Genomic DNA, 14,683 nt, shown 5'->3' on the forward strand with positions numbered 1-14,683 from the left:
GCGGCTTCCGGCGGCGTCAGAGACGCGCGTGGGTCAAAGGTCGTGCGTCCTTCAGCCCCGCCTCCGGCGCGCGGGCGTTGAGGAGGCGCCGAGCTCTGGGTGCTTTCGACGCGCGTGGTGTGGCTCGGCGCGGACTTCCGAGCGGGGCTGGCGGGGTGGCGGGAGCCGGTGAGTGCGGGCCGGCGTTCGGTGCGGCCGTCCTCCTCCGCCAGCTCCGGGCCGTAGGGGAACCCGGGTCGCCGCGGCGGCGGGTCAGGGAGCGAGGCTGGGGGCGAGCTCTGGCTGGAAGTGTCCAGCCCGGGGCCGGGGCGGCGGCTTCTAGGTGCGCACCCGGGATCCTCAGAGAAAAAGGGAGTGGTGGTGAAGGGAATGTGAGATGAGCTTTTGGGTTTTTTTTTTTTTTTTTTTTTTTTATAATGTAGAAAGGAATGAAAGACCTTCAGTGCACCTGCTTGGTAAATAAGCACGTGACCCAGAACTTTTTCGGGCTGGAGCAGTAATAAAGCTGGGCATTTCATCTCCAGCGAAAGCAAGCGGGAGTGATAGAAGGAAGGACTTGGGAAAAGGTCGAGGACGGGGAGGGAGAGTAGTCGGCGTCTTCTCTGCCTCCTGCATGCGACCCTTCCAATACGTAATCACTGACCTGGAGAGAGTTACCGGAGCACAGAGTGCTGGGCAGAGTTACTGGTGCCGCGGTGCACGCAGCCCGCACGAGCTGTGTGATTCACCGCAGCCGCCTGATCTGGAAGGATTAGTAAACTCCACAAGTACAGTCGTGATACGGTATTTGCTTAAGTGCTCAAACTGGACTTGGGCCTAGGTGGGTATATCCCTTCAGTAAGCGTTCATTGGGTTCTTCCTTTAAGGGACCTGAGTTTTGTCAGCTCCCAGGATTAAGAAAAGTTTTCATGCCCGGACCTGTAGCCATTATATAACATGTTTAATTTTTAGTCACAGGAAATAAGTGATCATGGTGCTCGGTAGTTTGGATAAGATGATTCAGCTCCAGAAAAACACTGCTAACATCAGGAATATCTGTGTTTTGGCTCATGTTGACCATGGTAAGAATCCATTTTAGATGGCTTATTTACATTAATAAAGGGGTGTGTCTCCACTTGTGTCAGTGTAGTGACACCATGCGCAGCTGAGAGTGATGCTTGTTAACCTGCAAGTCTTATTTCCTTTAAAAGTTTGATGTGGGAGGAACACGCTGTCAAGTATTTGAAATGAAGACAGCTTACTAGTGATTAGCATTCTTCTATATAGCATACTGCATTGTTTTTTAAATATGAAGTATTTTTGAAATGGCTTTGTAATATAAAAAGTCTGTGGTCTTGACATAATATCCTCAGAACCTGTGTTACATGGTTCTCTTAATCTCATCAGATGTTTATCGAACTTCTTCTAAGCTCAGGGTATTTTGTTAGGTATGTCAGAAGGTAGGGGTTTATGAACAGGGCACTAGAAGTGATCTGGGGCTTGAGGCAGCACAGCATGAGAGGCAAAAAGGAGAGAGCTGGAGGATTGGGAAGCCAGGAAGAAAAGGCTTCATAGCATGATTAGTGTTAGGGATGACCCCTGAGGAGTGACTCAGGATGGGAGAGGGATTCATACATTCCGAGCGGGAATAGTGTCAGCAAGGGGAGAAAGAAATGTCTGTGACCAAAGCACAGGACATGGGAGGGGCGGGGATAGCTAATGCGTGATGCTTAGCTCCTGACAGACATTGCTTCTGTACCATGGCATTGCCTCCTGCTATAAGCCTACTCTTAGTTTCAAACTCCTTCTTAGTTTAGGTAGCCACAGCAAAGTGACCAGAATGAGCGTGTGGAATAAAAACTATATGCCATCTTGAAGGTGAGGGAGTAAGAGATAAAAGCGATGAGGTAGGCTGGGCCATATCTCATAGACCCTTCATGCCCTCATAGACCCTTCATAGGAGACGGGTTAATGCTCCAGCTCTGGAATTAGACAACCTGAGTTGTAAACTCCGTTTCAAGTTACCTTGCCTTTTTGAGCTTCAGTATACAACATCTGTGCACTGGGATGAAAACTGGACCTACCCTAGAACATTGTGAGGATTAAATGTGATAGTAATGAGAAGCCCTCGGTAGAAACATGCTTTATCATGAAGATGATGATTAACATTTATTATTAGGTAATAGGGCGCCATTGGGAGAACACAGTAAAGCAGGAATGTTGTGATCAGATAGTACATTAGAAAGATTAGTCTGGTGGAAGTGTTTAGGATGGATTGAAAGGCAGGAAAGAGGTTAAGTGATTATTGCTGTTGATATAATAGCTGAAGGGAAGTAGTGTGGGAACTAATAATGGATTACTTTGTAGGTGAAGCCAACTGAAAATGAGTTTTTATACAAATCTAGTGACGAACTCTACCCCATGAGTTTTTATAATTATGCTGCTCACATTTTAAGGACATGAGGTTTGACAGAAGTATTTTTTTGCTTTATGAATTAAATCATGTTGGCAAGTCAGTGATGTGTGTGTGTGTACAACAAATTACTTTTAAACTTACTATTTAAAATTATGTTAAGATAGTACTGCCCTAAAAAACCTGTGATTCATGTATTCATTCAACAAATATTCATTGACTGTTTCTTATGTCAAGCCTTGTTCTGGCTCTAGGGATACAGCTATGAATAAAGCAAAGTCCCTGCTTTCTTGACACTTGCATTCTGGGGGATATATGCTTGCCACACTTAGAATGAGTTCTCCTCCATTGGATAGCAGGAAAGTGATGCTCTAGGATTATGTACTAACACATAATATTTACATGGCAAATACATTTTGCAGTATTACAGGTCTAAATGGATACTTAAGTATACAAAGAAGTTAAATAGATTCCTGGGTTTAGGTTTGGATACTAGGCAGCATTGGTCGCTACAGTGTAGCTGATGCCCTCCATTGGCTTGCAAACAATAGGAGTTACAGGGAATTTCCTGAATTTCTTTGCCAAATAAGTATTTTCTTCAGAAAAATTAACTGGCAAATGCTAGCTAAGGCCGTACATGGGGAAATGTGGCAGAAGCTTATGTTCTATTGTTTCTTGATGATGTTTTACCCAGTATCCCATCCAGTGAGGCAAATGATTGCTGTGCCATCCTTTTGTCATTCTGCGCTGTCAAGGGTTTAAGTTTATAGGCCTGGTCACTCTTATGGATGTCTGATGACTGATGTAATAATTACAGTAAAACTGATCAAATTCTTATGGGACAGATTTTAGTAACTATGAAAATGTTGTTTGTCAGATGTTTTATATTGTGATTGGCACAGTGGTTTATCTCATCATTTAAGAGTCTGTGCATTTTGCTCTGTGTAAATTATGCCTCAGTTTAAAAAAAAATGTTTTCTGTGCTTAAGAAAAAGTTGCTTGACAATTTTTAAAGTGAGGCTGTTGAGAGCCACAGGATTGAAGGTACAGATTACAGTGCTATACAGTCTAGAGTCTGACCTTCCAGATGGTGCTTTGTTGAAAATTTAAAATGCCAGCCAGTTGTGTCTTGCTTCACTTAGTATAAGTAAATAGGAAATATTTGCTAAACCAATTCTTATGATTAGATGTTAAATTTGTAGATACAGTTTACCCACCTACTCCTTTAAAAGAATAGATTGAATTAATATTGTTATTTTACCAGGAAAAACTACCCTGGCTGACTGTCTTATATCTAGCAACGGGATCATCTCAAGCCGCCTGGCAGGAAAGGTATGTTATATCTGATAAATACTTGCATTTCGGTAAGTATTAGTAATCTGCAACGAGATGAACCATTTGTTGTGCTCTTAGAGATCCAAAATGTATAGGGCATAATTCATGTATCTAAGAAGCTGCCAATTCATTTAACAAGATAAAACAGATGTTGAGAAAAAGCTCCTTCTATGTTGCTTTATATTACTTTATGTTAATATTTTAAAAGCACAAGAATGAGTTTTTGCCACAAGTCAAATGATAGCCTGGCATGATTGTGGAAAATTTTACAGATGGAATAGATTCTTCACAGGGGGAAGTAACATGGATAAAGTGGACAAAGGTTAATTTGTAGATAGCGTTTGATTTGAGAAGAACTTTTGCCTGGAGACAACTGAGAGAGAAAAATGTGCTGGTAGAAAAAAGTGTATCCCATTAAGAAGACCTTGAAGGCTAACCTAAGTACCAAAGGAAGGCTTTTGAAGCCTGAGGGTCATGATGAAAATCATGTTTTAGGAAATAATTAAAGAGACCTTTGTTTCTAGCTGTGAATTGAAAGGACTTGGAATAATTTATTTCCAGTAGAAAAATAGAAATATTCCTCCCCTCCATGGATTTAGGACCTAGTCAGCAGGATTTATCAGGTGACTGGGAATATAGAGAAGAGGAAATGGGGAAGCAAAACTGAGTCAAAAAAAGTAGACCTGAGAGACTGAGGGAAAAATTGGGCATTTCAGGCAGGTTGGGTGGAGAAGTGGCCCAAGGTACTGTCTATAGGAGGCTAAAGAAACTGGGTTGAATGAAACAATAAAGTGGTTTTATTTTGCCCACTTGAGAAGTTAGAAGCAGTACGATAATGCTAAAGTAAATAGATGAAAGGAAATAGTAAAGCACAAATTAATGAAATAGTAAAGATCAGTGAAGCCAAAATTTGTTCTTCAGAAAGATTGCTGCCACTAACAAATATAATACAATATTGGGGGACACATGTCATCCTACATTTAGGGTGTGGATCCTGATGTCAAGTGTAGACTTTTATTAATAATGATGTATTGATACTGGTTCATTAATTGTAACCTACACCCCACCACTCACTGATGTAAGATGTAAGTAATAGGGGAAACTGTGTAGGAAGGGAGGGGGTACTTGGGAACTCTGTACTTTCCAATCGGTTTTCTGTAAACTTAAAATTGCTCTAAAAAGATAAAGTCTACTACTTTTTAAAAAATTGCTAGCAATATAGACAGTTTATGATTATCTTGCATGACAACTGATAAATATCTCCTTGATCAAGGAGAAAGGAAAGGAGAAAGAAATACATGGTACTAGGAAAGAAAAATGCTGCAGAGATTAAAAACGTAATCATGGGACATAATGAACAATTTCATGACAATAATGCTAAAAATTTAAATATTTAAAGCAAAAATCCAAATCAGTCCATTTTAATATTACATTTTAACTCATTGGGAAATAAGGGTACATAATGTTACATTTTTACAGTTAAGGTACATGGACAGCAGAGAAGATGAACAGATCCGAGGGATCACTATGAAATCCAGTGCCATTTCACTACATTATGCAAAAGGTAAATCAATCTGTGTTTAAAGAGCAATAGTTTTATATCTTCTGTGTCCTCCTTTCTCTTCCTGAATAAATTTCACGTCCCAGTTTCTTTTGCTTTATATTCCACGAACTTCATTCTGGCCTCTCCAGATGATCTGTTGTCAGAGTCAGGCTGTCCAGACTTGGGTGCAGATGGGGACCTCTGACTGGCATGAGGGCAAAACTGGCTGTTTACACCAGCCCCCATCTGCCTAGGTGACTATATAGATTTCTTCACAAGGAAGGTCTGGAGTCTTAGGACCTTGCTGATTCAGCCTTACTGTCCCATTTCCTGGCCAGGTCCTTGTTCTGTCCTGAGGCCTGCCTGCTGGATTTAGAGTCTTAGTTACTTGACTGTGCATTGCCATGAGCATTTAGCTTGTTATCCCCAAACCAGGACGCCATTTTGAAGTAACACTTCTAGGAATTTATCTGACAGAGATTGTCATACAGGTAGGTGAGATACACGTTCATTGGTATTCACCCAAAAGTTTGTATTAGCGAAAAGAATGCCAGCACCTTAATGCCTGTCTTTGGAAAATGGTTAAGTAAATTGATATATCCATCTGTGAAACACTATGCAGTTGTTCAAACAACTGTTTGATCTGCATATACTTATATAGAAAAAATAAAGTAAGAGACAAAAAGCAAGTTGCAGAGTAAATACTTATAAGATTTGAATGTGTTTTGGTAATAAAAATATAAGTATGCAGATAAAGGTGTCTGGAAGGATACATACCAAAACCTAACCAGAGTTATTAAGGACTAGATTATGTGAAACTTACACTTTTCAAAATATTTATTTTGTACTGTTAGGAAATTTTACACAAAATGCTTATTTTTATAACTAGGAGAAAATAATACAGATGGATTTCATTTCCCTAATGATTGACCTGTGGTTTATCCTTCACAGTGTCGTGTCTCTGGCACTGACACCAAGGATCATACTCTGTGGGGCGTGGCTATTCTCTTTGAGGTCAGTCTTGAAATATTTTTTGAACTAAATCAGGTTTGAAGCTTTTAGGTACATGAATTCCCGATGTTTAATATTTAAAGCAATGCCTTATTTTTAAAAACTGCCTCTCACATTTTAAAGGGTATGTCCCCATTCTGTGATCCAGTGAAGGCGTCAGTGGTCAGCTAATTTCTTATCTCTTCGTATTTTTACAGACATCTGAGAGGTGTAGCCTTCCTTTTTCCACATTGATACTATTAGTTGGTTTTTATTTGAAGAGGACTTTAGTGTCAGTTTCAGTTGCTCTCTGGGCCTTGTCTCCAGTTCCTCCACCCCCTTTTTTAATCATTTTATCAAGGTTTATTTTATATACCATGACCTTCACCCATTCCAATTCACTTTTGTCTTTGGAATAGAGTATTGTAGAACAGCTACAGGACCCTGGGAATTGAATGGTCTAACTCTGTTTGGTTGAACTCTATACCCTTGGTCAACTTGCTGTCAGATTGTTTTGGATATACCTTCCTGATTGCACAGAACTGAGGCTTAAGCTAGCCTGGGTTGGGTGGGGTGGCCTATTGAAAGAAAATGTGTGAAATGATATTGGAAACAATATTCATGAAAACCAAAAGGCGAGAGCATTAGTGGAGTGGCATTGCAAAGAAATTGAAGCCAGACATTGATTCTGGATCCAGGATGGCTCCAGAGAGCGTCAGTAAAAGTTAATGGGTCTTCCCTCAGGAACTCCACTGGTATCCTTGGGTTTAGTTCTCTGTTTTCACCCTGTAAGTCTCCTATCTTACAGCTTTTGCCTATTCTTAGTGTCTCCATCTTCATAAACTTACCTTGCCCTGATCCTTCATCTCATCTCCTGTTTTTCCCTATTAGATATAGGACTTCTTTTTCCCTACCTTCAAAGTTTTAAGTCATTTGGGAAGAGTTCCAAGACGACCTGGCTCTGTGCTGAGCTCTGCGTCTCTCAGCTGTGAGACTGTCCACAGCAGTTCTGCTTTTTCATAATCAGATACATTTGGGAAACTAGGTTAAACAAAGCTGGACAGGCTTCTTCAATACAGAGCTTCTCTGAGTCTTTAATGTGTATTGTGTTGGGAGCCTCTCCCTCCCACCCCCTGAATTTCTCAAGTTTATTTGATCACACAGCCTTATTTTTTATTTTGCTTATTTTCAGGTGGAAGCACTTGGTATATCTTCCTGTTCTCTTCTAGACTTGACCCTTCCATTCCTGAATAAATTTCAGGGGGTCTGGAATTGGATGGATAATTAGGAAAGGATGGATGGATAGATAGACAGACAGATATATACGTATGTTTGTTTTTCTTGATGTTCCCTAAAAGGTCTGTAACTCCAACAGAGGACAAGCGCACTGTTGTACAGGAAACCTGAGATTCCTGTGTGAGTGCATTTTTAGATTCTGTAGAGAACCTGATAGCAAATCCAGTCTCTGAAACTTGTGTATCAGGGCCAGATACTGTCAGACAGCGGAGGGGAGTGCTTGTGCTTCTCCCACGCTGAGCTCTGGAGCTTAGCCAAATGAACAAGCGAGTGTTGTTTCCCCAGCTGCAACGTATAAAGGCATTTGCAGTCACTTTACAGGAAGTGACTAAGGTGATAGATTGACCTGGGTGTGTCACAAGAGCTTGCTACTGCTTTTGTGACCTTGGATAAATCTCTTCCCTTGTGGGGGCTTTAGCGTGTTTATGAAGTGAAGGGTTGGGCGAAGAAAACGCTGAATGATTTCAGTAATCTCACAACTTTTGTCTTATGTTTTATGGGTGCAGATAGAACCCTGGACCTTGCTAGCATTGCTCATTTTTCTCTAGTTTATTTGGATGGAACTGTATGCTTATCCAGAAAGGTGGCTGTGAGACTGGTGCTTTGAGACCTGACAGTAATAAAAGGCTCAGTTAAGGACACACAGTGGCTATTGTTTCAGGACCCTGATTCTTTGACTTTCTTTAGGGATGTCCACAGTCCTCTCTGGTTGGAGTCTTCCCTGGTGGGTACATCCGAGCCTATATTCCTTATAAAACAATTAGCCTGAAAAGCTGGGAAGCAGGGGAAGGGGTGGTAGGCACTCTGTTGCTGATTGATGGCAGTCTTTCCCAGAGTCCTACTGCATTTTGGAATCCTTAACCTAGTGTTCAGAAATTCACTACCAGTGGCGTCTGGCACGTGAGATGAAATGTATGCCATCCTGAGTGTAGTGTTAAGGGTATGACTTTGGAGGGTATGACTTAGATGGTTTTGAACTTCCACTGTACCATTTTGAATTCTTTGATCTTAGGCAATTTACCTTAGAGTTGGATTCTAGCTGGATGTCCTTCGGAAAGATATTTAACTTTTCTGTGCCCAGTTTCCTTCCCTGTAAAATTGGGCTAACGGTAGTAACTACTGCAAAGAGTTGTTATAAGTAAACATTAATGTCTATAAAATACTTAGAAGAAACACCAGATAGTGCCCAGGTAGGCAGTCCACGGGTGTGAGCTCTGGCTGTGGTTATTGTAGGGTTGTTGCTATTTTATCATTTCAGTGATACCTAGAGCACTAGTCAGGTCATCAAGTTGTTAAAATTCCACTGGGGAAAATCCTTTAAATGGCCCCAAATTATCATAGTCAGCCCTGTAGTAGTTCTGGAGCACACAGAAGTTGAAAAACACTGAGTTAAGAGGAGGAGCAAAAGTAAAGTGTATGTGTGTGTATATATGTATGTATATATTTATATTATATATATATATATAATATATATACAGATGTTTGGTCATTTAATTAATCATTTTGCTGTTAAAAGAGAATTAAATCAAATTTAGCAGTAAATGGGGAATGAGTATAGAAGTCTAATGAATTGCTGTTTTTCTGCCTGGTTTACCTAATTATGTTTTAATGCCACATCTCTGTAACCTAGGATGGCCAGTTCTGGTTTGCCTGGGGCCGATTTGAGGCTTGATGGAATGTGGGACTGACTTTGGCATTTGGTGGGATGTGAGACTTTTAGTGCTAAACCAGAACAAATAGACATGAGTTGTCACCCTTCTATAAGCTTGAAACTTTTGTTCGTTGTGAGGATTAAAGGACACTATATACGTGAGAGCATGTAGCACACCTTTGGGCACATAGTAACTGCCCTTTAAATTTTTGTAGCATCGCATCTGGATTTGGACTGAGCATATTCGCGCACTGCTCTTTGAGGAGTCGTAGGGCAGTGGTTGGCCACCTGCTCTGTGTCTTTTCCTGTCTTGGCCCCTTTGAACAGCTTTCACTCTCAGCATTAGTTTCTTTTAGTCTCAACTTCCTAATCTGTAAAGTGTGCATAGTAATATTTACCTCTTGTGGATATTTTAAAGGTTCAATAATGTGTGATGAGCATATTAAAAGTATTTAGCGCAGTGCCTGGCTCACAGTCACACTAAGCTCTTAATGCGTGGTAATTACTAGAGTCATAAAGCCCTTAAACATTTAATACAGTCGCTCTTTGGACTCAACAGCTCCATCATGGGGAATTCCTAAACTGAAACGGTAGCTGTTGATTGAGCTTTTGGCTTCTTTAGCTTTATTCAGTCGTTTCTTAGAAACTCTCTTACTCCAGGTTGCCTGAAAATGTGTGTTTTCGAATTTCATTTCAGATGAGGAGGAGTACCTGATTAACCTGATAGACTCTCCAGGACACATGGATTTCTCCTCGGAAGTGTCGACGGCCGTTCGCATTTGTGATGGGTGCATCATTGTGGTGGATGCTGTGGAAGGAGTCTGTCCACAGGTAGTGGGTTGAAGGGTGAAGATACTTAACTGGTTAAAGAAGGTGGAGAGAGAGGAGGAACTGACTGTCAATTCCTGTGTGCTACTTGAGACATTCCGCTGACAGTCAGGAAGTTGGTTTTACATTGATAATGCTCCGCTCTACAGTGGAGTTAAATCACTGAATTTTGAAGGAGAGTTAGAGAAAATGACTTTAAGATACTTTGATGTGTCAGTGATATCTGCTTGGAGAGGGACTTAGCAAAAATTAGAGAAATGTTTAGGAGGATCTGAAGTTTTTATTCCAGTGGAAAAGTTTCTGAGCTGTGAGAGGTTAGGCAAGCTCTCCCCTAGGTGAGAAATTCTCTTCTGTTGGCTTCTCAGTCTACACTCAGGCCTCCTTCCCCCTCCACACACACTCTCCCTCCTCCTTCCCTCTCTTACTCTTTCATATCCTTAATCTAAAGTTTGTTACCTTTCCCACCAAAGTTCAAAAAGTTCATCCCTAAGTCCAAGGTGAACATATAACTCTGGTCGACATGAAACTCAGTGATTTTCTAAACTCAGTTTTTTAAATAATTTTTCTTTGAAACCTTATGTTTTATCTTTAAGAATGTTGTCACCTTTGTGTCCTGCTTCTTAATATACCTTTGTTTTTTTTAATGTTTTTAGAAAAGAATAATAAAAGGTTTAGATTACAGGCATACCTTGGAGATACTGTGGGTTTAGTTCTGGACCACTGCAATAAAGTGAAATATCGCAGTACAGCGATTCACATGAATTTTTTGGTTTCCCAGTGCATATAAGAGTTATGTTTACACTACATTGTAGTCTGTTAAGTGTGCAGTAGCATTGTGTCTAAAAATAAAAGTACATACCTTAATTAAAAAATACTCTGTTGCTAGAAATGCTAACCATTTCTGAGCCTTCACTGAGTTGTAGTGGTGACATCAAAGATCACTGATCACAGATCACCATAACAAATATACTAATAATGAAGAATATAAAATATTGTGAGAATTACCAAAATCGGACGTAGTGACATGAAGTGAGCAAGGGCTGTTGGTAAAATGATGTGGATAGACTTGCCTGATAGAAGGTTGCCACAGACCTTCAGTTTGTTAAAAAATGCAACACCCGCCAAGCACTGTAAAGTGCAGTGTGATACGATGAGGTATGCTTGTAGAAACGGAGGAAATTTGATAATTCCAAGAAGACATGCCCTGCTTATTCTGTAGCTTCCCCTCTGGTTTCCCCCCAGGGCACAGGGACCCCAACTAGAGAAGCACAGCCTTTGTCTACGTAGTGTCTTAAGTGTTCTGACAAGGTACAGCAGATTAACAGACCTGACTTCTCAGGAGCAGGGCAGTGGTTAACTCTGAGAGATGGGCTTATGATCAGGAAGGTGTGCACAAGGGACTTCTGAGGGTCTGCTCTGTTTTCCAACCTGTGTGTTGGTAATGTGAGTATTTGCTTTCTAATTATTGTGTGTGTGTGTGTGTGTGTGTTTATAATTCCATGAAACTCTTCACTATCTTTTACACAGTTTTCTTTATCGTTAAATAAATTGTCAATTCCATAAAGGCAAGGGCGATTTTTTTTTTTGGTCTGTAGTTCTTTGCTTTTGTGTGATGGACTTTGTGAATGTCTGGTGAGCACCTGTGTCTGATTGGCATGGTCTGAGTTGTGATAAGGAAGTATGGAAATGAGCTGATGGGTACTCAAGATTTTCTGATGTGCTTTAAATATTTCAAATCATGAGTTTCACGTTTTCCTTTCTGTTTCACTCAGACACAGGCAGTTCTGCGACAAGCCTGGCTCGAAAACATCCGTCCGGTTTTAGTAATTAATAAGATAGATCGCTTGATAGTGGAACTGAAATTCACCCCACAGGAGGCCTATTCTCACCTCAAGAATATTTTAGAACAGGTATTTTATCCTTTACTTCAGTATTTTAGAAATTGTGCCTCCAAAAAGAGTTGTAAGGAAGTTGCTAAGTTGAGGATGAGGCATTGCTATAGAAAATTCACTTACTTAGATTCCTGTGTGTTGGAGTCATCTTACTACAGGGGTCCCCTCCATCTCCTGGAAGCTCCTTGAGTGTAAAGCTGAGACAACAGGTTTTAGTGCTCTCTTGTTTAAAATCTTATAGTTTGGTTTCGAAGCAAAGCAACATTAGGAAACTCTTTGATTTTTTAATTACCTGTCTTTAGATGAAATTTTACCCAAGCATTTATTTATTTAGCAATCATTAACATAGCTATATGTTTGTTTTGTGCTAAGGATTCTAAATATAAAGACAGACAGGTCAGTGTCCCTATTTTCAAAGATTTCACAGTGTGGCAAGAGGAGGTAGATACTTAAAAAAGATATTTGGAGAACAATGAGATAAACCCTGGGTATGATTTGAGAGCGTAAATGAGGGCCACCTCGCTGAGACTGGGTCCAGAGGGAAGGGAGAGTTAGGGAAAATCTCACAATAGAAGCCTTGAGATGGAAGAAAGATAGTGTTTGCCAGGTAAAGAATTGTGGCAAAGGCCTTTAAGAGAGGAAGAGTGAGATATGTAAAGACATAAAGAGGAAAAGCATAGTACAGTGTTGCAGTCAAAGAACTTCAAATCATTATAGTTGAAGAATTAGATTGTGCTGAGTGACGACAGGAGGTGGGAGTAGAAGGGAATACAGGGCTTAGGTTGTGGTGAGCCTCGTATACATGCATGGAGGTGTGAGTCGTCTTCAGGACAGTGGAGCACCATTGAGGAGACCAACTCGAGAATATCTATTTGCGAAAGGAAAGAAATGATAAAGGTAGAGCAATGAAAAGGAATGGAGCAGTGGATCTAATTTCCTGTAGAGGCAGACAGGGGTGGGTACAGGTGAACTACTCCTGCCCCCTGGAAGAAGGGCCACTGGTATTCGTAGATATAGATGGACTTACAGCTTGGATTATGGGGAACTTGCAGGATTTCTGAGTAACAGGTTCCATTTTCTCTCTGAAGTAGGACTCAGATGACTTACTTGGGAGTGAAAATAGTTAGGGGTTAGTGGTTGAAAGAGGGCCAAAGTGAAAGGTTCAAACAGCTGATGTGAGAAATGGTGAGGGAGTTGACTAAAGTTATAAAGTAAAATTGTAGGGGTTGGAAATTGTAGGCCCTGGTACTGAAGAACAAGTTGAAGATATGACATATTAGTGTTTGTATTAAACTAACAAACACAGAAGTGACCTTTCAAAAGTCTTACAGTGTAGTTTTGCTGGGTTTAGAAAGAATGAGTTAGCAAGTTAATGATTGCTGTAAATGTCCACTGTGGTTAATATGAGCCCAAGCTGTGCGTGATGATTCTAAGCTTAACAAGGGTTAGACAGCGTGTCTCCCAGTCATGGGCATGCTATGCATCTGAATGACATTCTGCCATTTTACCATCTCTCCTAGATTAATGCACTCACAGGAACTCTTTTTACTTCTAAAGTCCTAGAAGAAAGAGCAGAGAGAGAGACTGAATCCCAAGTGAATCCAAATTCTGAACGAGGAGAGCAAGTGTATGACTGGAGCACTGGCTTGGAGGACACGGATGATTCTCACCTTTACTTCTCTCCAGATCAGGGAAATGTGGTGTTTACAAGTGCCATAGATGGTTGGGGCTTTGGGTAAGTCTGTTTGAATCTAATTAAATCGCTTTGTGGATATTACACACAATTGATTTTTTAATTAAAGTTTTTATTTTGAGATAATTGTAGATTCACATACAGTTGTAAGAAAGAATACAGTGAGTTCTCTTGTTCTTTTCCATAGTATTCCTCCAAAGGTGGCATCTCGCAGAACTGCTGATTGATGGTAGTTGATACAGTCCATCCACTGACACAGTCCATCACCGCACAGAGCCTTCATTGTGTGCTGTTATCGCCACACCTGCTTCCCTCCCACTCCCAGCCCCTCCTTAATGACTAACTGTTCTCCATTTCTGTAATTTCTCATTTCAAGAATGTTACGGAAATGGAGTTGAGCAATATGTAGCCTTTTCTGGATTGGATTTCTAGCGTAGTTCTCTAGAGACGGCTCTCAGCTGTTGGCATGTATGACTGGTTGGTTCCTTTTTATTGCTTTGTAGTATTCATGGTATGGGTGTACCGTAGTTTGTTTAAGGAATCACCCATTGAAGGACATCTGGGTGTTTTTCTAGTTTTGGGCTATTATGAATAAAGCTGATATAAGCATTCATGTATAGGTTTTTATTTGAACATAAGTTTCCATTTCTCTGGGATGAGTGCCCAGGAGTGCATTTGCTGAGTCATAGAGTAGCTGTATGTTTAGTTTTTAAAGAAACTCACTTTTTCTAGAGGGGATGTACCATTTTACATTTCTGCCAGCAATGTGTGAGTGATCCTGTTTCTCCATATCTTTACCATCATTCGATATTGACCCTGGTTTTTTTTTTTTTCTTTTTTTTAGCCGTTCTGATAGGTGTGTACTGATAGATTATTATGGTTTTAATTTGCATTTTCATACAGCTCATGATGTTGAACAACTTTTCGTGAGCTGATTTGTCATCTGTATATCCTCTTGGGTGAAATGGCTCTTCATTTCTTTTGCCCATTGTATTTTCTTTTTTTTTTTAATTCAACTAAAATTGACATGTAAACATTATATTGATTTCAAGTATACAACATA

At 40.4% G+C, this 14,683-nt stretch overlaps 1 protein-coding gene across 2 annotated transcripts in view; it reads left to right on the forward strand.

Annotated features, from left to right (window-relative positions):
• Nucleotides 1-56: 56 nt before the first annotated feature.
• The window catches only part of EFL1 (elongation factor like GTPase 1), an 89,663-nt gene continuing 75,036 nt past the window's right edge, over nucleotides 57-14,683 (forward strand). Inside the window, exons 1-7 of one of the 2 annotated variants that reach the window (XM_031440680.2) lie at nucleotides 57-168; nucleotides 952-1,061; nucleotides 3,657-3,724; nucleotides 5,207-5,291; nucleotides 9,905-10,038; nucleotides 11,808-11,945; nucleotides 13,448-13,662. In XM_031440680.2, the coding sequence (XP_031296540.2) occupies nucleotides 971-1,061; nucleotides 3,657-3,724; nucleotides 5,207-5,291; nucleotides 9,905-10,038; nucleotides 11,808-11,945; nucleotides 13,448-13,662 (731 nt within the window). In that variant the 5' untranslated portion in view covers nucleotides 57-168; nucleotides 952-970. Of the gene's footprint in view, nucleotides 169-802; nucleotides 821-951; nucleotides 1,062-3,656; nucleotides 3,725-5,206; nucleotides 5,292-9,904; nucleotides 10,039-11,807; nucleotides 11,946-13,447; nucleotides 13,663-14,683 lie in introns of those variants that run through there. The other variant, XM_064480641.1, reaches the window with a different exon arrangement.

The sequence above is a fragment of the Camelus dromedarius genome, chromosome 29, assembly GCF_036321535.1.
Source record: "Camelus dromedarius isolate mCamDro1 chromosome 29, mCamDro1.pat, whole genome shotgun sequence".
In the NCBI taxonomy this organism is placed as follows: Eukaryota; Metazoa; Chordata; class Mammalia; order Artiodactyla; family Camelidae; genus Camelus; species Camelus dromedarius.